A 26157-nucleotide genomic window follows, 5' to 3' on the forward strand; every position below is an offset into this window, starting at 1 on the left:
CTGGCAGAGGGTTCATTGAGCCACCTTTAACGATTCTCTATTATTCCAATCTCGTATAGCGCGCAAAAAGAATGAACACTTATATCTTTCCGCATGAGCTCTGATTTCCCTTATTTTAACGTGGTGATAGTTCCTTCCTATGTAGGTCAGAGTCAACAAATTATTTTCGCATCCAGAGGAGAAAGTTGGTGATTGGAATTTCATGAGAAGATTCCGTCGCAACGAACAACGCCTCTCTTTTAATGACGTTTAGCCCAAATCCTGTATCATTCCTATGACACTCTCTCTGGTAAGGATCCCACACCCCGCAGCAGTATTCTAAAGAGGATGGACAACCATAGTGTAGGCAGTCTCCTTAGTAGGTCTGTTACATTTTCTAAGTGTCCTACCAGTAAAACACAGTCTTTGGTTAGCCTTCCCCACATTTTCTTTGTGTTCATTCCAATTTAAGTAGTTGTACTTGTAATAACTAGATATTTAGTTGAATTTACGGCTTTTAGATTAGACTGATTTGTCATGTAACCGAAGTTTAACGAGTTTCTTTTAGCACTCATGTGGATGACCTCACACTTTTCGTTATTTAGGGTCAACTGCCACTTTTCGCACCATTCAGATATCTTTTCTAAATTATTTTGCAGTTTGTTTTACTCTTCTGATGACTTTATTAGTTGATAAACAACAGCGTCATCGGCAAACAACCAAACATGGCTGCTCAGATTGTCTCCCAAATTGTTTATATAGATAAGGAACAGCAAAGGGCCTATAACACTACCTTGGGGAACGCCAGAAATCTCTTCTGTTTTACTCGATGACTTTCCGTCAATTACTACGAACTGTGACCTCTAACAGGAAATCACAAATCCAGTTACATAACTGGGACAATATTCCATAAGCACACAATTTCACTATGAGCCACTTGTGTGGTATCATGTCAAAAGCCTTTCGGAAATACAGAAATATGGAATCGATCTGAAATCCCTTGTCAGTAGCCCTCAACACTTCATGTGAATAAAGAGCTAGTTGTGTTTCACAGGAACGATGTTTTAAAACCCATGTTGACTGTGTGTCAATAGACTGTTTTATTCGAGATAATTCATAATGTTCGAACACAATATATGTTCCAGAATCCTGCTGCATATTGACGTTAACGATATGGGCCAGTAATTTAGTGGATTACTCCTACTACCTTTCTTGAATATTGGTGTGACCTGTGCAACTTTCCAGTCTATGGGTATGGATCTTTCGCCGAGCGAACGGTTGTATATGATTGTTAAGTATGGAGCTAATGCATCAGCATACTCCGAAAGAAACCTAATTGGTATACAGTCTGGACCAGAAGACTTGCTTTTGTTAAGGGATTTAAGTTGCTTCACTACACCGAGGATATTTACTTCTACGTTACTCATGTTGGCAGCTGTTCTCGATTCAAATTATGGAATATTTACTTTGTCTCCTTTTGTGAAGTAACTGTGCTTTGGCAGCACTGTCTTTGATAGTATCTCCATTTCTATCACACAGAGAAGGCATTGATTGATTCTTGCTGCTAACATACTTCACATATGACCAGAATCTCTTTGGATTTTCTGCCAGGTTTCAAGACAAAGTTTCATTGTGGAAACTGTTATAAGTATCTCACATTGAAGTCCGCACTAAATTTCAGTCTTCTGTAAAAGATCGCCTATCTTGGGGATTTTGGGTCTGTTTAAATTTGGCATGTTTGTTTCAATGTTTCTGCTACAGTGTTCTAACCTGTTTTGTGTACCAAGGAGAATCAGCTCCATCGTTTGTTAATTTATTTGGCATAAGTATCTCAATTGCTGCCAATACTATTTCTTTGAATTTAAGCCACATCTAGTCTACACTTATATTATTAATTTGGAATGAGTGGAGATTGTCTCTCAGGAAGGCGTCAAGTGAATTTTTATCTGCTTTTTTGAATAGGTATATTTTTCACCTATTTTTCAAGGATTTGGGGATTACATTATTCAATCTCGCTACGACAACCCTGTGTTCACTAATCCCTGAATCGGTTTTGATGCTCATTATTAACTCGGGATTACTTGTTGCTAAGAGGTCAAGTGTGTTTTCACAACCGTTTACTATTCGCGTGGGCTCATGAACTAATTTCTCGAAATAAATTTCAGAGAATGCATTTAGCACAATTTCAGATTATATTTTATGCGTACTCTGGAACTGAACATGTACAGGGTTATTACAAATGATTGAAGCGATTTCACAGCTCTACAATAACTTTATTATTTGAGATAATTTCACAATGCTTTGCATACACATACAAAAACTCAAAAAGTTTTTTTAGGCATTCACAAATGTTCGATATGTGCCCCTTTAGTGATTCGGCAGACATCAAGCCGATAATCAAGTTCCTCCCACACTTGGCGCAGCATGTCCTCATCAATGAGTTCGAAAGCATTGTTGATGCGAGCTCGCAGTTCTGGCACGTTTCTTGGTAGAGGAGGTTTAAACACTGAATCTTTCACATCACTATGCGTGAAACTTGCCCGCACGCGTTCAACCGTTTCTTCGCTCACTGCAGGCCGACCCGTTGATTTCCCCTTACAGAGGCATCCAGAAGCTTTAAACTGCGCATACCATCGCCGAATGGAGTTAGCAGTTGGTGGATCTTTGTTGAACTTCGTCCTGAAGTGTCGTTGCACTGTTATGACTGACTGATGTGAGTGCATTTCAAGCACGACATACGCTTTCTCGGTTCCTGTCGCCATTTTGTCTCACTGCGCTCTCGGGCGCTCTGGCGGCAGAAACCTGAAGTGCGGCTTCAGCCGAATAAAACTTTATGAGTTTTTTTACGTATCTGTAGTGTGTCGTGACCATATGTCAATGAATGGAGCTACAGTGAATTTATGACATCGCTTCAATCATTTGTAATAGCCCTGTATTTTCGCCAACATATCTAGAGTAAATTAAAGTCACCATCAACTATTATCGTATGAGTCGGGTACATGTTTGCAATCAAACTCAAGTTTTCTTTGAACCTTTCACCAACTGTATCATCTGAATTGGGAGGTCAGTAAAAGGATCCAATTATTATTTTGTTCCGGTTGCCAGCAATTACCTTTGCCCTTATTAACTCACAGGAAGTATCTACTTCAGTTTCGCGACAAGTTAAACTACTTCTGACAGCAACAAACACTCCACTGCCAACCGTGTTTAGCCCAACCTTTCAGAACACCCTTAGGTTCTTCGCAAAAATTTTGACTGAGCTTATATCTGGCTTTAGTCAGCTTTCAGTGGCTATAATGATTTGAGCATCAGTGCTTTCTATTAGCACTTGGAGCTCTGGTACTTTCCCAACACAGCTATGACAATTTACAACTGTCATACAAATGGTTCCTCTATCTGCGTTCTTCCTGTGTTCAGCCTGCACCCTTTGTGACTGAAGCCATTCTTGTGTTTTCCCGAGACTCTCTAACCTAAAAAAAACTGCCCAGTCAACACCACACAGCCCCTGCTACCCATGTAGCCACCTCCTGCATATAGTGGACACCTGACCTATTCAGCGGAACCCGAAACCCAACCACCCTTTTGGCGCAAGTCGAGGAATCTGCAGCCTACATGATTACACAATCCTCTGAGCCTCTGATTCAGACCCTCCACTCAGCTCTGTACCAAAGGTCCGCAATCGGTCCTGTCGACTATGCTGCAAATGGTCAGCTCTGCTTTCATCTTGTAAGCAAGACTGGCAGCCTTTACCACTTCTGTTAGCCACTCAAAATTAGAGAGAATCTCTTCTGATCAAAAGTGACACACATCATTGGTACCAGTGTAAGCAACCACCTGCAATTGGCTGCACCCTGGGCTCTCCATCTGGAATGATTCCACCCGGTATGCACACGAGAGTGCACATTGGTTTTCTTACCCTTCTTATCAGCCAAGTCCCTAAGAGGCCCCATAAAGCGCCTAACGTTGGAGCTCAAAACTACCAACAATCCCACCTTCTGTGATTGCCCGGATCTTGCAGGCTGAGTGGTTTCCTCTGAAACAGGACAAGTGACAACATCTGGCTCAGTAACAGTGTCAGCCACAGACAGCACCTGGAACCTGTTTGTCAGACAAACTGGGGAGGCCTTACGTGCAGCCACCTGGGAAGTGTTTCGCTGCCTGCTTCACCCCGGGGCGACCTCCCACTCAAACACAGGCGAGGGATCAGCCTCAGTGCGACAGTGCGAGCAGTAACTGGGTTGGCCACTGGTGAGGACCAATCGGAGGACTCGGACATGCTGGACGTCCGTTGGATCCCCACGGCCGGCCCACAACAATAGTGCCCATCCACTGCAACCTCAAACTGTGTAACCGAAGCCATGACAGCCTGAAGCTGAGAGTGAAGTGTCACCAACTCGGCTCGCATCCACACGCAACAATCGTAGTCCCTGTGCATACTAAAGACCATGGAAAACTAAACTATGCAGATAAATGGACTATCGGCATGTGCTGCACTACTCTACTGTAGACCTTGATGAAAATGCAGGAACTGTGTCTAATAGTATGCAGATATTCAAAAACCTAACTACCGAAGCCCTCAGGTGAAACTAAATAATTCATCTCTGATTAGGAATTTGTAATATGTCACAAAATTGGTTTACTTTCCGACGCAAACGAAAATGCGAGAACAGTGGCTATTAGATATTAAATTTACTTGCAGAAACTCAAGAAACTAAACTATTAAAGCACACAGGTGATATAATAAAATTCGCTCCTGATTAGGAACTCGTAAATGTTACAAAAGCGGTTACATCCCTGTTGCTGCGTCTGTCTCAGTTGGCTACTACTGGCTGAGCAAATTTTACAGAGGTCAGGGAAACTCAATGAGCACAAAAAATGCTGAGTGTCAGGAAAAATAGGTGACTTCTTTTAGAAAAGTCAGGGGATGTTTTATAGTTGGTTGTCCATGTGCTTTAAACTGCGGTATGGTAAGAACTGTCAATAATATAGCAATACCACATTGAGCTGTGTATTGTACCCTATTCTCATAATAAAGCACAGTTTCCTAAGGTGATAAATGTTAGGTTTCTAATGATTTTTTACCACTGATAGGTTATGAAACTGTCATAAAGAAAACTATTTTCAATGAACAATGGTTAGTAAAGGGGGTGGGGGGTGGGGGTGGGGGGGGGGGGGGAGGGATTACCATGTTCAAGCTTGCTGTAGGACATATTGAAAAAACCTTTCATTTTATGCAGTGTGGGATGTCAAGAAAATGTTGCCAATACAAGTAAAGTAGAAACCCAATCACCCAGAAAATTCCAATCAAACCTATGACTATGTCCATGCCAAAAGCTGCTTGACAGTCAATTGAATCGTTTTTAAACAGTAAGATCTCAGTGAACTCCTGTCCAATGGGCTTTCAAAATTGAAAATAGTAGGTTCTCAATGAACTCCTGTCCAGATGCTGGAGAGACATTCGAACAGATATTTTCACGTAGTCAAGTTGTTTCCAGTTTCAAACTGGGTACAACACAACGCAAATTCAAATATAGGATGAACTGTGGAACCGTGGTCTTGCTTCCCATTTTTCTTATGAACTTAAAAATAAGCAGCATCAGTGTGATGATTTGTCCTATGTCTTGATGAATCATTAGCTAAAATTGTAGAGAGAGTTCAGATGGATATATTTGTGATTTTTTTTTTAAATGTCAATTTCAGAGTTCGTACAGAGTATTTAAACAGTGTGTTTTTCCTCAGAGCTACTGCACATGATTTTCTTAATGGTTTTGTTGCTGGAATCTGTCTATTACATCCAAAAAATGTTCTTCAAATTTCATGGATGGACCTAGCGCAATTTAAAATTTTGAGACAGAAAAGAAAATTGTGGAATAGAATCCTGATTGAAAAAAGGCATTAACATTGTAGTTTGTGGGCTGCATGTTGGCTGTGGAGCAGTGGAGTCTGCTCTACAAAGTGGGCTGTGGATGATTTTTTGCTAAAAGCATATTTTCACTGATTCTCCTGCCCACTGTGTGGAGTATACTGAACTAACTGGGAAACAGTGTTTCCTTTAAAACATGTTAGTACTCAGTGGGTGGAACTGTGTTGTGTGTTGATAGAGTTTTGTCAATTCTGAATGATATTCAAACAATGAAAATGATTAATTATTGATAATATATTGCAAATGGATGGGTAAAAAGCCTTCCCACCAAGAGCTGGCAGAGGAACACACACACATTAGGATGTAACTTTCACAAGTTTTAAGAGCCAGCGGCTTCTTCTTCTGGCGGTAGAGTTGAAGGGAAAGGAAGAGGGGTGAAGGAAAAGGACTGGAGCGGTTTAGGGAAAGGGATGCAGTTTAGAAAAGTCACCCAGAACCCTGGGTCTGGGGAGACTTACTGGACGGGATGAGAAGGAAAGACTGATTCATCCAACAGAATATTTCTGACATTGTATACTTTGCACAAGTAAAAATTGGGTCACAGAGCACTGTACTTCTAAACTATTTTCATTGAATGGATGCACAGCCGTAACTAAGTCCTTAGACATTATTTGCATGAATATTAATCAAACAAATGAGGAACACTCTTTACAAGGTTGCCAACTGTCACTTAACAAAAATTTCAGTTATCTGGGTTAGGTGTGTTTAATTATTGAATGACCATTGTATCAGCATAAACAAGACATTTTCATTAAATCTAAACTGGCGTTTTTCAAAACTATGTCTTTAGAATTTGAACTATTTCTAAGAAAGTTTCAAAGTTGTGTCCCTCATGCTCCCTGTTTTCAGATTTTCAAATTGTTGTACAATACGTTTGAGACGTTTATTAAGAATGGCAAAATACCAACTACAAAGTCTGCACTCCTCTCCTTGAACCTAAAAACTAGACCAACTTGTGTGACTTGAAAAATATAGATACCATCATTGATTTCCAAAGCAAAAAGTTTATTAAAGTAACCAAACGAATAATTCTCAGATTCACAATTTTGGATTGGAGTGTCAGAGCTTACTAATCATAGTAATTGAAAAGTTACTAGAAAAATGCCCAACCAAGTACAAAACTTAAAGATTTCTCATCATTAGGGCCAAATATAATAACTAAACTAAAATTTAGTTTCTGAACCTGGCAATAATGAAGATTCTGTTTCTGCTTAACATTCAGGTTAATAAACAGTATCTTATTGTAAGACTTGAAAATTGGTGTGATACTTAAAGTATAATCAGAATAATGTGGCATGCTAGTTAGTTTTTTGCTCACATATATTGCTCACCTATTGGATAAAGATATTTAAATGATGCTTCAGATCATTTATGTTTTGGTCTTACAGGAGTCAAAAAATTACTTGTCCACACAGACTCAAATTTCTTGATTAGTTGTATTACACAATGGATAAAAAAATGGAAGAAAAATGATTGGCGTGTACAAGGAGGAGAACCTGTTAAAAACAAAGATGACCTTATTGTTTTGGATAACAAACTGCAAGGCATTGACGTGAAATGGGTGAGCCTGAAGAACCAATGCATAAAATGCTTTTTATTGATGTATTCACGATCTCATTCGTAAATTAACTAAGTTGTTTTCTTCTTTATTTGCAGAACCATGTACGAGGACATTGTGGTCTTCATGGAAATGAGATGGCAGATCATCTAGCTCGAGAAGGTGCAAAACGATATGTACAATTTGCATATGATGAAGATTTTGATGATCTCTCACAACTGTAAATGATAATGTAAGTTGTTGTCAGAGAATTATGAAAGCATATGTCCTATTTGGAAAATATAGAATTCTTTGTTGCAGTCGAATGTGAAATATTTCTGAAATGAAATGTGTCTGTCTCTGAAATGTGTCTTCCTTAATTGTATGTAGTATATGCGTGTAGGGTTTCTTAGTCCTTAACCATTGAAACACTTTCATTTTGCTGCTATTTGGATAATGCTCCGAGGGAATCACTTAAACAGCATAATAAAGTTGAGTATAGAGCTATTATTAACATGTACCTAGATATTAATTCCTATTGAGTCTTATGTAAGAAGCAGTAGAAATAAATATTTCATTTTGATTGTCATTAGTTCTTCAGATAAGCAGAGTTTGTGAGACGTATTTTATGATTTTTAAATAACAGCATTTTTGCTTTAAGTTCATCATATTTTCACACATTTTATTCACTGTGGTTATATCCTTGTGTAAGTTCGTCTTGAGAATTAGCCTTTGTTGCCACACTAAGTTAGAGTTGTTCCTGGGAATGGAAAAGTAATGTTGATGTGTTCTTGCATAAAGCATTACTGTTAAAACATCGTATTGGTCACCCAAAGCCACGACGGTTTATCTTGCTTTGAACTTTTCAGGATAAATTGTCCTGTACTTAAGAAATAATCGTCATTTTTGTGTTCTTACACATTCTGACTAGCAGAGGTCCTTTCAGCCAGTCAGGCTTGGAAATACAAATTGAAAGATGTTAAACATGGTCAAATTGTTGCAGTGAACAAATAAGATTGCCATTGTTTTATGGTTGACAACATCTGTAATTAATATAATCAATCCCTGTGTAGTTTGATAGTAACTATTATAAGATTTGAAACCATCTCTCTGTAAAAGTGAGCCATTTCACCTTTTTTTATGGTAGGATATTTTGGTGCAGTGTGAGGTGTAACCTGCAACTTGTCCAGAGGTACATGTTGCATGGGGGCTTTATTAAATATTATTGACTGAAAATATTTTTTTTTGTTTTAGTAGCTGCATGTCCGATTACGCAAGTCTCGTAATCGGTTGGCCCTGACCATTATTATTACGCTATCTGACTGCAACAAACAATGTAAGAAAATTTTCGTAAACACAGTTAATTAATTAAGTCCCCAGCAACTAAAAAACCAACAAAACCAATAAGCACCAGAGTCACTGTTCTGTATGTGGGAGTGTGACTCAACGTCCACATGTGGCACGGTTCTTTTCCAACAAGACAAGAATTTTTAAATACCAACTATACTGACGTGACAAAAGAAATTTAGAAAAACTATAATTACGCAAGAAAACCAGAATTCACTCTAATACAAGAACACAAACCAGATGCTTTGTTGACTGAACCTGTAGTGACGCATTATTTCAGACACACAAATAATAAAAGAACATTGTGGATTTTACCTTCATATATATTGACGAAAGGCACTCATTACAATAACATCTGCTATCTCTCCCATCAAATAACTGCATAAAACATGGAACAACACCCTTTACTACAACATCTTACTCCGACTTCACGACAAGCAGTGCCCACTAGCACATCTCGTCACGAACTCTTAACACACACTGTCCTCTACGAGCTCTCTACTAGCACTGACTGCCATGAACTCTCAACAAGCACTGACTTCTACGATCTCTTAACACGCACTGTGGAGGCGGCTTAATAGTACTCTTTGGCGCACTCTCTGGCGCAGTGGCACAGTGTAGCCACCTTTCATATGCCCCTCCTCCACAGGCCAGAATTTGATGGTATTTTTGCCAGCATTGTTGGTGAAAATACCACCAAATTCGTCCAGAAAAATACAGACAAAATAAAAGATAATATTAATACCTAAATATCACATAATTAGTTAAAATTTTTGGCTTTGCACTGACCTTTCACTAACCTAACATATGAAATACAGTAAGCAATACAACTTCTTTTCATACATGTGACTTTACATAATAGTTTACACAATATACAAAAAATCAGTTTATACAAATGTTCACATAAAATGCTTTCAATGATTAGTTTATACAAAAAAGAACAACAACAGGTAACATCTTTTCAGTAAAAGCAGTCCATCAGTTGCACCCAGTAAAGTTTAGCAGGTACACCCAGCAACAAGTCACATTAGTTCAGTAGAAGCAATCCATCAGATGCACCCAGCAATGTTAAGCAGGTGCAGACGCCAACAAGTGACTTCATTTCAGTAAAAGCAGTTCACCAGTTGCACCCAGCAATGTTGAGAGCAGGTGCAGACACCAACAAGTGATACCATTTCAGTAAAAACAGTCCATCTGTGGCACCCAGCAATGTTGAGTAGGTGCAGACAGCAAAAAGTAACATCATTTCAGTAGAAACAGTTCTAACAGTGGCACTCAGTAAAGTTCAAGAGGTACACACAGCAACAAGTCACATTAGTTCAGTAGAAGCAGTCCATCAGAGGCACCCAGCAATGTTGAGTAGGTGCAGACACCAACAAGTGACATCATTTCAGTAGAAGCAGTCCATCAGAGGCACCCAGCAATGTTGAGTAGGTGCAGACAGCAACAAGTGACTTCATTTCAGTAAAAACAGTTCATCAGTTGCACCCAGCAATGTTGAGCAGGTGCAAACAGCAACAAGTGACTTCATTTCAGTAGAAACAGTTCATCAGTTGCACCCAGCAATGTTGAGTACAGGTGCAGACACCAACAAGTGACACCATTTCAGTAGGAGTAGTCCATCAGTTGCACCCAGCAATGTTGAGCAGGTGCAGACAGCAACAAGTGACATTATTTCAGTAGAAGCAGTCCATCAGAGGCACCCAGCAATGTTGAGTAGGTGCAGACAGCAAAAGGTCACCTCTCTAAGCAGAAGCAGTTCGATAAAATTCACTAGCACTGATCACACTGTTCATCAGAGTTTATGAGCAGAAATTAAACATGTCCTGCTGGCACCAATCATGTAGAAAAGGTACAAGTAACAGTCCATAATTTTTTTTTACAATCACTGATCACACAGTTCATCAGCAGAAATTAAACACGACCAAATGTCACACATCATGTTGAAAAGTGCAGGTAACAGTTCAGAATATTTATCTTCACTAATCAGTCAGTTTAGGCATGAACAATAGTTTGAATGCACATACAAATGCTTTTACAGTGACATACAAATCATAACAAACACACAAATGATGTCAGATAATTGTCCTATTAACTATTACAATACACAAATACCAGTAAACCTATAATATTCATGGGTGTCAGTGCAAGCCACTACCAACAATAAAATAATATTTACGAGATAGGTGGGTAGGATTAGGAAAGGAAAACACACAAAACACACTCACTCATCTTTCATTCACATTAAATACTACTGTGTAATTGAATAGTGTTAATTGTGTAAATGAAATTCTGTCTAAATCTGATGTTCATCATGTATATCAAGTAGTACTGGCAGCAATGTATAATAGTCAATAATAGTTAGTCAACGTCATAGTCATCATGTCAAGACCAATGTTTGCCAAGCCAGATCAAAATGTACTGTTGTTGAACAACTGTCAGTGAGCCAAGATATGCAATTACTTCCTCTCTTCAAAAAAAAGTATATACTGCTTAGTGATTTAACAAAGTGTGTGTATAGACTATCTTCCTTCTATTTTAGTGTTCTAGTCTGGTATCTTCATCCTCCTTGTTCCATAAGACCAACAAAAAAAATATGCTCCTCACTTACTTTACCTCTTATACACCAAAACTCCAACAATCATCAGCTTCACACAATCTCAATAATACCTTAATAATACCTCTTCAATACGTCTTATCATCAATATCATTTACCTTACCTCTTGTCCACAAAAACTCCAATAATCATCAACTTCACATAATCTCTATACCTCAATAATACGTCGACAAATATAAACCTCAGCACCAATATCATTTCACTTCCATAACAACTCTTTCCTCTAGTCAGTCTCCTCGAACAAGTACAGATAAAATCCTAATGCAACTTCAATTCAGCATCCCATACAATCCGAAGACACAGTGTCCACACACAACCTCTGTGTAATCCATCTGACCCAAATTTTATACTCATTATAAATTATAAGATACATTTTGGTTCCTTGTCCATCATTAAATAAAAGAAATGCATACCTGACCTCTAACAGACTTAGTTCGAATAACTCTCAGTAATTAAGTACGATTACGGAATGTGAATGATCATAATATTTCACAGTGTGTACACCACTTCAAGAATCATAGCAGAAGCAAACATGTGGAGTATTTTTTGTGTCAAGTGTCACTTCCTATTTCAATTGCTCACGAAAAATGCAGTGTAATAATTGTTAATGGTCTAAACCTAGTTTTGGTCTGTCATGTCGTTAGCTTCCTTCCTATTAGCATAAATTTATACAGCTTCCATAAAACTTTAGCTCATGTGACTTCAATGACTTTCTTGTACTAATGTCGTTCGTCGAATTATAGCAGTTAATTTTCTTATCTTAAAAATGTAAGGCACTGAGCGTAAGCAAAACAAGCAATAGCGAGTAAATATACCAGTAGAGAACAGAATGTCAACAAGTGGATGCAGCACAATCCCTACAACGAGGCTCTGCCAAGTGAACAATCTATAATTAATCCAATAGTGTGACCTAAACTCTATGTTTATACACAGTATATCAGCATTTCTATACACCAAATTAAAGAGTAGTTGTGACGACAAACAGATATGTATAAATATGCAATCCATACGCATAGCAGCAAACAGGTTATTAGCATCATATCAGCATAAGCAAATAAATGTTCATATGTCATCTTAACAAGTAAACATGAAGGCGCAAGCAGATAAATGACAAAGTATAACTTACATACCTAAACACATCAGCACAATAAATCAGGTTACAATTATAATTTAAATAAATAAGCACAGCAGGCACATAATTAAAAATAATATGACATCAGTGGAAAAGCAGTGTAGCCAAGCGATGCATAATATACACAAGTTACAACCCAGTTCATTAATAATTATTGTCAAAATCAGTTAACGTACGCAAGCACGTCGCTTCACAAGTAAATTCATAGAACATGAAATTAGCACAAAGTATGAATCACGTAATCGCGAGCAGCAAATTACGTCTAAAGTACGTACCTAAGTGGAAATATGTTACCTCAAAAATGAACTCAATTAATAGTTACCCTTTTTAGTTTATTAGTTTCTTCTTCGAAATTACATTCTTCCTGAAAATTTCTCGATAGCAAGTCGTCTTAACGTCGGACACGCCCATAATTTACCTGAAGTTCTTAAATATTTTATAGAACCGTATCCTGAAAAATACTGAATGTTAATAACATAATTCATCAAGTCACTATAGCTTTATACTGAATTTAGTCGGAGAAATTAGACTGTGTATTTGTTTACTGCTGTCAGTGCATTCGCACTGAGCGCTCGATCAGCTGTAGGCGCGTGACATAGGAAGCTATTGTTCGCGGTCAACGACTGCCTTGTGCGGCGCGCAGACTTGACTGTTGCTTTGAGTATATGCCGCCGCCAAAACACAGCGCGGTATCCTTGTACTCTCCGCATGTTTACATGTAGCTGTTAGTTTCTCAAAAGTATGTCATTCCACAAAAATTTTTCAAAAGTATATCATTCCACAAAAATTTTAGAAACTACGAACCTCACGTTTTGTGGTAGGAACAGCGTCATCTAATTTTTTTTTTTGGATCAGGAAAAATACCTTCTGTAGAAATAATGTGACCGAGAAATTTCACCTATGAACGACCAAATTCAGATTTTTATAAGTTCACTGTAATGCCAACTCGTGCAAAGATACGTAATAATGAATCCAAAATTTTGTTGTGTTCACTCCGAGAATGTTTAGCAATAAGAAAGTCGTCAAAATACGAAGTAATATTGTCACGAAGATAAACAGGTAAAATTTCATTTAAGCTATGAATGAATGCTGCAGAAAATATAGTAAGTCCAAACGGTAAATTCCAAAGTCACTTTTGGGTAAATTAGTCAAATCCGGTTATTGTTCACTTACTCACTAGATAGATTTATAGTCGAAGAGTTGGTTTGACAGGTGTAAAGAATAGTAAAAGAGTAGGCAGCGGTACAGAAAACTAAAAGAGAAATAGCACCACTACAGCTCGGGGCCCTATGCTCGCTACGGCACATATTCACTTAGAGTAGTGAATCCCCTGAGGACTTTAATAAGTTCAAACAGTAATTTTCGAAATCTCTTTTAGGTAAATAGTCAAATCCGGTTATTGTTCACTTACTCACTAGATAGATTGATAGTCGAAGAGTTGGTTTGACAGATGCAAAGAATAGTAAAAGAGTAGGCAGCGGTGCAGAAAACTAAAAGAGAAATAGCACCACTACAGCTCGGGGCCCTATGCTCGCTACGGCACATATTCACTTAGAGTAGTGAATCCCCTGAGGACTTTAATAAGTTCAAACAGTAATTTTCGAAATCTCATTTAGGTAAATAGTCAAATCCGGTTATTGTTTATCTACTGTCTATATAGATTGATAGTAGAAGAGCTGGTTTGACAGATGCAAAGAATAGTAAAAGAGTAGGCAGCGGTCCAGAAAACTAAAAGAGAAATAGCACCACTACAGCTCGGGGCCCTATGCTCGCTACGGCACATATTCACTTAGAGTAGTGAATCCCCTGAGGACTTTAATAACTGCACATAATTTCTAGTTTGTGACTTAGTGGCAAATTTGGCGGAAGTGCGTACGTAAATTGATCTAGCCATGAACATGGATGTATGTCATCCTTAGAATTACGAAAGATCTTAAATGTCCGAACAGTTAAGAAGTGTGTACAGTCAATATTTTCGCCTCGTGGCGACAAAGACCTACCGCGTCTGTCCCAGTCACAACGACGACTATTGTTAAATTCACGCGCCTGGCGGTCTCTTGTTGCATCCCGTAAATGAAATAAATTACTTTCTTCACACCCTTCTGCTAAACTAACACTTGTAAATTTATTTGAGATCATCTCAACTCTTTCCGATGAGTCACTTAATTGTTCTTTCTGTTTATTTACGTCTTCTGTAAATGTCGCGACTCGGGTTTCGGTGTTGTCACATTTAGTAGTTAACTGTTCACACTGTTGCGTTAAGTTATTTATTCTGTCATTTGGTACGGATTCCTCGGTTCCTTCAATTATTTCTTCCTTATCCTTTGCACGTTGTAAATTTAACTCTGAAAAATTCTGTACTATCACGCGATCTCTTTCTTCCTGTTCTCTATCCTGTTCCCTTTGTCTGATTTCTACTGCAATTAATCTATTATTGTGAGAATTCAGAATCGGTTGTACTTCTTCCCTGATTTCTTTCTTTAATTCATCTTTCATATTTTTGAAACATGTCCCTATTCGTGAATCTATCCGTGTTTCCAAAGTTCCCATCTCTGTTTTAAATTCAGACCCTAACCGAGTTTCCATTGTTCCCATCCGTGTTTCCATTGTTCCTATCTCAGTTTTAATTTCAGATCGCAAAGTTCCCATCTCTGTTTTAATTGTTTCCATTCGTGTTTCCATTGTTCCCATTTGTGATCCCAGTGAGTCTAACTTTGTTCCCATTGTTCCCATATCAGTTTTAATAGTTCCTATTTGTTTTTCCATATCTGTTTTTAATTCAGATCGTAACTGTGATCCCACATTTAATATAGCACTCATCAACTGCTCCATAGTAACTGTTTCAAAATTCTTTTCACCCCTCACATTTCCCACAAAACCAGCTTCCTTCTGCATGGCTGTAAAGCTATCTGTGTTCGATACTATTCCAAAATCTTCTATCGTTACTCTCGTATTCTGTGAAATTTCTGATTGAGAAAAATTTCGAAATGGTTCTGGACTATTTTCCCGACTTATTACATTGTTTTCCACTTCATTATCCACCATACTGTTTTCCTCTGTTGGCGAGTTCGCCATTTCAACAATTTCGTCATTCTCACTATCCATCATTTTTGCCTTTTTCATAGATCGCGTAATCATTTACAAAATACACAAAAAATTCGTCACTGTTCGAAAATCACACACAATGACTCCTTATCTCCAACAGTACTATTCACACGAGATGTTTCCCTCAAACACGATTAACGAACAATTGAAATAATTGCACAAAATTGTCAAACCCGTTGACAAGACAACAAATTTAATTCTGAGAAAAAAAATACCATTAGAAGAATGCCAATTACCAAATCTACACATACAAAATAGACTACAATTACTAGCTACAAATTACTACAACAAAACTACTGTCTACTACTTTTACAGTCAGAAAAATTCCAAGGGACGATCCGAAGCAGCGGTCGCCACGTGCATGGGGGCTTTATTAAATATTATTGATTGAAAATATTTTTTTTTGTTTTAGTAGCTGTATGTCCGATTACGCAAGTCTCGTAATCGGTTGGCCCTGACCATTATTATTACGCTATCTGACTGCAACAAACAATGTAAGAAAATTTTCGTAAACACAGTTAATTAATTAAGTCCCCAGCAACTAAAAAACCAACAAAACCAATAAGCACCAGAGTCACTGTTCTGTATGTGGGAGTGTGACTCAACGTCCACATGTGGCACGGTTCTTTTCCAACAAGACAAGAATTTTTAAATACCAACTATACTGACGTGACAAAAGAAATTTAGAAAAACTATAATTACGCAAGAAAACCAGAATTCACTCTAATACAAGAACACAAACCAGATGCTTTGTTGACTGAACCTGTAGTGACGCATTATTTCAGACACACAAATAATAAAAGAACATTGTGGATTTTACCTTCATATATATTGACGAAAGGCACTCATTACAATAACATCTGCTATCTCTCCCATCAAATAACTGCATAAAACATGGAACAACACCCTTTACTACAACATCTTACTCCGACTTCACGACAAGCAGTGCCCACTAGCACATCTCGGCACGAACTCTTAACACACACTGTCCTCTACGAGCTCTCTACTAGCACTGTACTGCCATGAACTCTCAACAAGCACTGACTTCTACGATCTCTTAACACGCACTGTGGAGGCGGCTTAATAGTACTCTTTGGCGCACTCTCTGGCGCAGTGGCACAGTGTAGCCACCTTTCAATCTTCCACCTATTCCTCGATGTTAGAAAAAGGATGATGGTCTAAAAGTCTAAGTAGCTTAGTAGTAAGTGTGAAATCCACTGTTTGAGGATGTTATAATTTGTTGGTACAATCCATGGAATGGGATGCGTACACAAGAAATCATCAGAAGGCGACCCTGATTCAGAAGATGTGCAGCTAAAAACGTGTGCAAGGTACCAAGAGGCTACAGAATCTTAATCCCATTATCAGCATTAATATTATATGTTGCGAGGAGAAGCAACACATTTATCAGCTGAGGGACATGATGAGAAAAAGTAGAAGTGGTGTAAGTGATTTTGCAGCAAATACGGAGAAAATTCCAGTAAAATAACATTGAAATACAGGGTGTTAAAATGGACCAACAGAAGACAGCAAGTACCCTGACAACTAAGTAAATAATGGTCAGCAATGAAATCAAAAGTGAAGTAAGAAGTTTTATAGGTTTCTGGGGAACTTTTACTGAATGAATTAACCCATCACGAAGCGGAAGATGAGCTGGATAAACGATACCGGTGGCAGTGGTAAGCAGCTGTTAGTTTCAGTGCTATGAGTCATCACATCAGTCGTCAGTTACAGTGGTGCAATAAATTCCAGTGTCAGTTGCAGCCCACATCCCACCGGACAATGGCATCTTTTTCACTGGACTGACCACCTTCTCACCAGCAATTCATTGCTATGAGAACTACCCTCTAGTAGTGCAGTGAGCCATGAAACATAAAATTTTGTTAGTGTGTGAGGTTTGTGCCAGAGTAGTTTAAGTTAGCACTCGGAAATCTAATTGTACTGATTTAAATAAGAAGGTCAGCTCTGTTGAAACGAATTTAAATGCTGTTCAAACCAATGTAAATAATAAGGTAGAAACATAATTGCATACCACTGAAACTGATTTAAGTGGCAGAATTAACACTCTGTGAAGAATTGAAGAATCAAGTTGATGGCCTGTCAAGTAATTTTGATGCTACCAAACAAGAACTATCAAATTACAGGAAGGTGAGTTTGTCAGTACAGAGGCCACACTAACTAAATACCTAAGGATTTACATAAAGCTCTGAAGAGCATTGTGACTTAATTAGATTTTAGTTAAAGGAACAATTTAAAGAAGTATACAGACAAGTAAAACAGATAGCATTGATATCTGATGAGGAATTTGAACAGATGAAAAACCAAATTTCAGAAGTGTGAGGTTGGGTAGAGGCATTAGAATGGGGTAAAGACGTTATAAATGTAAACAATAACACATTTTGACCAGTTTGGAGGAATGTCCCCAACATTTTCTTGAACAAAAAGTAATTGAAAAACTAGAATCTGCTAGTGCTGCACTAAATTCTTCTGTCAAGATGGAAGAAAGATACACTCAGTTCAGAAAATTGTGGGAAGAATTCAAAAAGACAGAAAATGAAATCAGTAAAAGATCTGTTACAGAGAACAATAGCCTGACTACTGCAGTAGTAAAAGATATAGAGTTGGGGAAGGTATGAATTTCTCCAAACAGTTTCCAAAAGTCAAACCTGAGGATGAAGTTCATCCTGTTTATTTTCTCAGTGTGTTGTCAAGATCTTTATGCAAGAACTGGGAAGATCCTGAAAGGAAAGTTTTTAAGCTACATTTTCTAGTGGGGAAAATAGCTGAATGGGGGACCGCTCATTCAGAAGATTTTAAATGATTGAAAAGTTTGAAGAAAAGCTTAGTAAGAAATGCTGGTCACATAGTACATAAGAAAAACTGGTATTAGAACTATTGGATCCAAGACATTGTAATTAATTTGAAAGGTGGTTATAAAAATTATATTGAGTAGCATATTGCAAGATAGAAATATTTAGATAACCCAATAGAAGGGATACTGTTAGTAGAAATATTGGTCCAACAATTACCTGATTTTGTGAGGAGGGAAAAAAAAATCCCTATAATAAAAAAATAAATATTGAAGACACAGTAAAAGGCTTGTTGATATATAATAAATAGTACAAGGGAAGGTCGGAAAGTAACGCATGATAATTTTATTACCAAAAGGTTTAATCGGTAACAAAACAAAAAAGATGACAAATGAACTTATATCTTTTACCTATTTTACTACATAGTTACTAATGTTGTCGTCACATTTCTCCCGTCATGGTACCATTGTCAATATGCCCTGTTCGTAGAAATTCATGTACTTGGAGTATAGCCATCTGCGGACTGCTGATTTCACATTCACATCTGTCACAAGGTGATAGCCAGCCAGGAATTTCTTCTGAGTCCGAACAGATGAAAGACTGATGGTGCAAGGTCCGGAGTTTGTGGTGGATGCTGGAGCACCTCCTACCCAAATTTGGTGATTTTCTCGCAAACAGGAGCAGCAGCATGGGGGCAAGCATTGTGATGAAGTAGTTTGTGGTGTTTGTCATGAAGGACACAACACAACTTAACCAACATTTTAATGAAGACTGCAGCATCCACAGCAGTCCCGTATTCTGCTAAGTCCACCAGTAACACACCATCCATAGTCCAGAACACTATCACAAACAATATTCTAACAGATTGAGTCACTTCGATTTTTTTCTCATGTTGGGGAACCAGTATGTTTCCATACCATAGAGGCCTGCTTAGTTTCAGGCCTGTAGTGATACGGCTGCGGCTCATCACCAGTGACAATTCCTTTCAGAAAGTCATACCCTTCTGCAGTGTAACGCATTATGTGAGCCAAGCTAGTCATCATTTGCTGTCTCCTGTGATGGTCTGTCACATTCTTAAGCATCTAGTGAGCACTAACTTTACAAAATTTCAATGTATCATTGAACAACATGGTTCACCATCTGCTGCAATAAGGTTGCAATTGCACACTCTGGTTGTTCAAAATTGCTGCCTCAGTGGCTCCGACATTCTGTGAGGTTGCAGCTGTTGCTGGTTGTTTGGGGTGTGGTGAATCTCTAATGCTTACATGACTCCCTTTTAAGAATGAACACCACCTGGAGACAATGTTACAGGCCATACAGTCATCCCCATAAATGCCATGCAAGTCTCTGTGAATTTAATGTGGTTTAAGTCCTTTGGCCCGCAAATATTGAACTACACGTTGCTGCCCTTTAGAAATCGATGACAGTGATATGTGTGTCACACTTGTTTTGTAGTTCAGGCTTCTTTAGTTGCAGCTGCACATAAAAACAAAATACCCTTTATAGTGCAAACTTCAAACTATATTGTTGTGAAATTTCAACAGTCCAGCTGCAATGCCAGGGGAGAAGAAATTATTGTGCATTACTTTCTGATCCTCCCTCGTAATTTATCTTTATGTGAGAAATTTTCTACTTTTTCCTTTCCTTTGTTGATAAGTAATTGGGTTTGCAGATAAATTTTATAGGGGAGGTTGAGTAGGATATTATTTGAGAGATGGCTGATACAATATTACATTGTAGCAATATTTGTGACTATTAGCTTACAAATGCTCAAAGGTGAGGTGATGACTGAATGGTGACATATAGATGAATGAAGCTGATATGATGACTTATAGTTGATGACTGACATGAGTAGATACTAACCTACTCTGGCTTACAGTAAGGGTGTGTTTAGGGTCACTTTTAGTGGAGCTGTATGGCGAAGCTGAAACAAGCCATTATGTAACGCATGTAAGTCTTTTCATCCTCTGACGTTTCACTCAAGTACTTTCGGGGTGGTGGATGACATGGGAAACAGCCTTTTGAATCTGTTTTCCTTCTTCCTTTCGCATAAACACATTCATTCTCAATCTTTTCCTTTCGTACGTTTCCATTAGGAATACCAGCTCTATCTTTCCTCTGTCCATATGCAATAGGTTCTATTGATGAAATCCTTCCTTTTTCTGACCAATTTAGTGGTGAGTATATCCTGTATTCCTGGGAAACAGCTGCGAGATGTCTGGTTAGGCACAGGCTAACTTGCATAAGACAGACACGCCCCCCCCCCCCCCCCCCCACACACACACACTCTCCCTCTCTCTCTCTCTCTCTCTCTCTCTCTCTCTCTCTCTCTCTCTCTCTCTTTGGAGCATAATTTACATTATTTTCCGGTGGCTGTAGGATTGTCGTGTTTATGATGAGTGGGAGAATGAGGGAAAGTGATGGGAACTATGCAGATAAAAACTGTTGGACATGTATTTATTCATCTGCGAGAATCAGTCATTTAAATTGCAAAGTGTATCTCATCCAGAGGTACATGGACCATGTATTCCTCGATGTTAGAAAAAAGGTGAGCATGTAAAAGCACAATTAGCTTAGTAGTAGGTGAGAGCAGCCCACTGTTGGAGGTTGTTGTAATGTATAGGTAAAATCAATGAAATGGGATGCATACAGAATATCTACAAGGCGTGATAGCACCCTAGCAGACCTCCTTGCTGTTTGGACATTTTATTTTGCTGTGCTATCACTACTTGGAGGTTTTAGTTAGTTACGTGTTCCATTGATCAATCTAACGGTAATCGTTATAATGTGGAACGTGTCAAGTGCATAAGAAGTGAACACATGAATCAAGTTTCAAATAACTTCCGGGAATTCAGCCAGGTAACACTTTCAGCGACCGCCGATATTTCGGCGGGAGAACACCCCGCCATTTTCAAGGCAAACTGCAACGGACAGGCGGCGTACATGCAAATTTAATACCTCGGTCCTCGGACCCAAGCAGGAAAGATAACACACACACACTGAACACTAGTGCCACCAAAGATGGCCAAAGTCAGAGCTATCGATAGTGAGACTATGAATTCGCCGGTGAGGTAGCATTGAGTCTGTCCCTCTGTTTCTTGACAAGGGAGAGAGCCGGATTCCAAACAGAGTTTAAACTCTGTTTGGAATCCGGCTCTCTCCCTTGTCAAGAAACAGAGGGACAGACTCAATGCTACCTCACCGGCGAATTCATAGTCTCACTATCGATAGCTCTGACTTTGGCCATCTTTGGTGGCACTAGTGTTCAGTGTGTGTGTGTTATCTTTCCTGCTTGGGTCCGAGGACCGAGGTATTAAATTTGCATGTACGCCGCCTGTCCGTTGCAGTTTGCCTTGAAAATGGCGGGGTGTTCTCCCGCCGAAATATCGGCGGTCGCTGAAAGTGTTACCTGGCTGAATTCCCGGAAGTTATTTGAAAGTTGTATACGCCAGGAGAAACTCAGGTCTCACATGAATCAAGGTTTTTAAGCTTAAAATTTTTATTTACCCCATTCCCGTAAATGACACAAAATGCATATATTATACCTATAGATTTATTTATTCCTATTCAAGAATTCCTCTGTGGTATAGAAGGAGTTTTCAAGGAGATATGGTTTCAGTTTATTTTGTAAACTATTGGTACTGTCTGTCAGACATTTTATTTCATCTGGTAATTTATTGAAAAGTTTCACAGCAGTAAATTTTAAACCTTTCTCTGTCAAAGATAAGTTAAGTAGAGGATAGTGTAAGTCTTTCTTTCTTTCTTCTGGTATTATAATCATGAATGTCACTGTTGTTTTTAAACTGGTCCACCTTGAAGAGAAAATATTTCATTACTGAGTAAATGTATTATTAGCCTGTTGTAAGAATTCCTAACCTTTTAAACAGATGTCTACAAGATGTGCGGCTATGAGCCCCACACATTATTCTTACCACTCTCCTTTGAGTAGTGAATACTTTTTGCCCAAATGTTGAGTTATTCCAAAATATTATTCCGTATGGCATCAGAGAGTGACTGTATGCAAAGTATGTTAGCTTACTAGTTTCTATATCCTCAAAATTGACAATTATTCTGACTACAAAAGTTGTTGAACCTAGTCGTTTTCGGAGTTCCAAAATATGAATATGATGTTTTGGACATCTCGAAGAAGTGCCATCAGTAATTGTAAAAACAAAAGAAGAATGAAAAAGGATTTGTGCATTCATTACTAAGTTAAACTTTGGGCATTAAATGTGACAGATATATTTAGATATGTGTTGATATAATGACTTAGAAATTCCAGGTCTGTTACAGCTGTTACAGTATATTGTAAGATTGTTCACAACGATTTACGATACAACAGTTTTGTGAGATTATGTTAAGATATAATTTCAAGCCACTGGACGTATTTAGAACACTGTCACAGTCTTCGTACGAACTGCATTGGAGAAGAGTCATATACAGCAACCACTTGCCTTGGTTGGCAAGTCCATGACATGAAGAAATCGTCAGAAGGTGACCATAATTTAGAAGAATTCTAGCTGAAATTTGTGCAAGCTACCAAAATATGAGAGAACCTTAACATCATCATCAGCATTAATGCAGGGTGTCCCACTCAAACCCCCATGATTTCAAACACCCGACACACACACACACACACACACACACACACACACACACACACACACACACACACAATCCACACAGTAGATATGACAATGAAAAGTGCACCACATTGTAGAGCATCTCAAAGAATTTATTTATTTATTTACTATCAATACACCTCTACATGTGAATCATTTTTAGCACGAAGAATATCGAGTCTATATTCAATTTCTTGCCAAGTTCTGCTCCACACTGTATATCAGTCAGCTTCCTTTCAGAGTATGCTCATGCAATAGCTCAGTACTTCACAATCATAGACAGCCGCTCCGTTCCCAAAGACTGGAAAGTTGCATACGTCACACCAATATTCAAGAAAGGCAATAAGAGTAATCCACTAAATGACAGGTCCATATCATTAACGTCGATACGCAACAGATTTTGCAACATATATTGTGTTTGAACATTATGAATTACCTCAAAGAGAACAGTCTGTTCACACACAGTCAACACAGTTTTAGAAAACCTCTTTCCTGTGAAATACAACCACCTTTTTACTCACACAGAATGTTGAGTGCTATTGACAAGGGATTTCAAATTGATTCCGCATTTCTAGATTTCCAGAAGGCTTTTGACTTTGTACTTCACAAGCAGCTTGTAATCAAATAGCGTGCTTATGGAATATCATCTCAGTTATGCAACTGGATTCATGATTTCCTGTTAGAGAGGTCACAGTTTGTAGTAGCTGACAGAAAGTCATCAATTAAAAATCAGAAGTGATTTCTGGTGTTCCCAAAGGTAGTGTTACAGGCCCTCTACTGTTCTTTGTCTTTATAAAGGATTTAGGAGACAATCTGAGCAGCTGTCTTAGGTTGTTTGCAGATGATGCTGTAATTTATCATCTAGTAAAGTCCTCAGAAGATCAGAACAAACTACAAAACAATTTAGAAAAGATATCTGTATGGTGTGAAAATTTGCAATTGACCCTAAATATTGAAATGTGTGAGCTTATCCACATGAGTGCTAAAAGGAACCTTTTAAACTATGGTTACATTACAATCAAATCTAAAGGCTGTAAACTCAACTAAATACTGAGGAATTACAACTTCAGTTTGAAAGAACGCTCAGAAAATGTTGTGGGGGAGGTGAATAAAGGATGTTTTCTTTGCAGAACACTTAGAAGAGTCAACAGATCTAGTAAAGAGACTGCCTACACTACACTTGTCCATCCTCTTTTGGAATATTGCTGTGCGGTGTGGGATCCTTGCCAGATAGGATTAATGGAGTACATTGAGAGTGTTCAAAGGAGAGAAGCACATTTTGGATAATCAAGAAATAGGGGAGAGAGTGTCATGGACGTGGTACAGGATTTGGAGTGGACATAATTAAAACAAAGGTGTTTCTCGTTGCTGCGGGATCTTCTCATAAAATATCAATCACCAAATTTCTCCTCGTAATGTGAAAATAATTTGTTGACACTGACCTACATAGGGAGAAATGATCATCATAATAAAGTAAGGGAAATCAGAGCTTGCATGGAAAGATACATGTGTTGGTTTTTTCTGTGCACTGTTCGAGAGTGGAATAATGTTGTGTGATTTGCAGGGTATTGATGTAGATGTAGAATGTAATGTAAATAGTCTCAGAGATCAAAATGTGAAAGTTCTTCATAAACTGAGACTAGCTATAAAGTTTTGATGAAGGTGGAAATGCTGAAAATCACTAGCAACAGATATGAAGATGCATTCACGAGGCATCATGTGAAGTGCTGGGTCAACAAAACACAGAAAGAAAACAAAGCCCACAGTGGAGGATGGAGAATATATGGAAAAAGATAAACGTGAAGAAGAAAATGTAGAACAATTGACTGAGGATGAGAGACCTGGAGTATAGTGAAAAAAAGTGTGGAAATCAACAGAAGGTTAAAAATGAAGTTATTAACAGGGAAAATGAGGTATGGGAAAACATAACAGCTACTGGCATTAGAGAATGGGAAAATAATTTCAGTACACTACTAATAGAAGAGGAAACAGGGTATAAGGACATAGAATTGGATTTTGAGACTGAATTATCTGTTGGAAATATAAATCCAATAACTACAGCAGAAGTTGGAAGATCTGTGGAAGAAATGGAAAATCTCTGGGATTAGGAAACATACCAATAGAATTAGGGGATCAAAGGCCAAATGTGTTATGGGAATGTCTGAGCAAGTTTTTTAATGCATATACACTCCTGGAAATGGAAAAAAGAACACATTGACACCGGTGTGTCAGACCCACCATACTTGCTCCGGACACTGCGAGAGGGCTGTACAAGCAATGATCACACGCACGGCACAGCGGACACACCAGGAACCGCGGTGTTGGCCGTCGAATGGCGCTAGCTGCGCAGCATTTGTGCACCGCCGCCGTCAGTGTCAGCCAGTTTGCCGTGGCATACGGAGCTCCATCGCAGTTTTTAACACTGGTAGCATGCCGCGACAGCGTGGATGTGAACCGTATGTGCAGCTGACGGACTTTGAGCGAGGGCGTATAGTGGGCATGCGGGAGGCCGGGTGGACGTACCGCCGAATTGCTCAACACGTGGGGCGTGAGGTCTCCACAGTACATCGATGTTGTCGCCAGTGGTCGGCGGAAGGTGCACGTGCCCGTCGACCTGGGACCGGACCGCAGCGACGCACGGATGCACGCCAAGACCGTAGGATCCTACGCAGTGCCGTAGGGGACCGCACCGCCACTTCCCAGCAAATTAGGGACACTGTTGCTCCTGGGGTATCGGCGAGGACCATTCGCAACCGTCTCCATGAAGCTGGGCTACGGTCCCGCACACCGTTAGGCCGTCTTCCGCTCACGCCCCAACATCGTGCAGCCCGCCTCCAGTGGTGTCGCGACAGGCGTGAATGGAGGGACGAATGGAGACGTGTCGTCTTCAGCGATGAGAGTCGCTTCTGCCTTGGTGCCAATGATGGTCGTATGCGTGTTTGGCGCCGTGCAGGTGAGCGCCACAATCAGGACTGCATACGACCGAGGCACACAAGGCCAACACCCGGCATCATGGTGTGGGGAGCGATCTCCTACACTGGCCGTACACCACTGGTGATCGTCGAGGGGACACTGAATAGTGCAC

At 39.0% G+C, this 26157-nt stretch overlaps 1 protein-coding gene across 3 annotated transcripts in view; it reads left to right on the forward strand.

Moving 5' to 3' along the window:
- Nucleotides 1-26157, forward strand: part of LOC124713763 (ribonuclease H1-like) — a 140937-nt gene that overhangs the window by 99698 nt on the left and 15082 nt on the right. For 2 of the 3 annotated variants that reach the window (XM_047242971.1, XM_047242973.1), the window contains exons 5-6: nt 7291-7463; nt 7559-7692. In XM_047242971.1, coding sequence (XP_047098927.1) covers nt 7291-7463; nt 7559-7684 — 299 coding nt within the window. In that variant the 3' untranslated portion in view covers nt 7685-7692. Of the gene's footprint in view, nt 1-7290; nt 7464-7558; nt 7766-26157 lie in introns of those variants that run through there. The other variant, XM_047242972.1, reaches the window with a different exon arrangement.

The sequence above is a fragment of the Schistocerca piceifrons genome, chromosome 1 (genome assembly GCF_021461385.2).
Source record: "Schistocerca piceifrons isolate TAMUIC-IGC-003096 chromosome 1, iqSchPice1.1, whole genome shotgun sequence".
In the NCBI taxonomy this organism is placed as follows: domain Eukaryota; kingdom Metazoa; phylum Arthropoda; class Insecta; order Orthoptera; family Acrididae; genus Schistocerca; species Schistocerca piceifrons.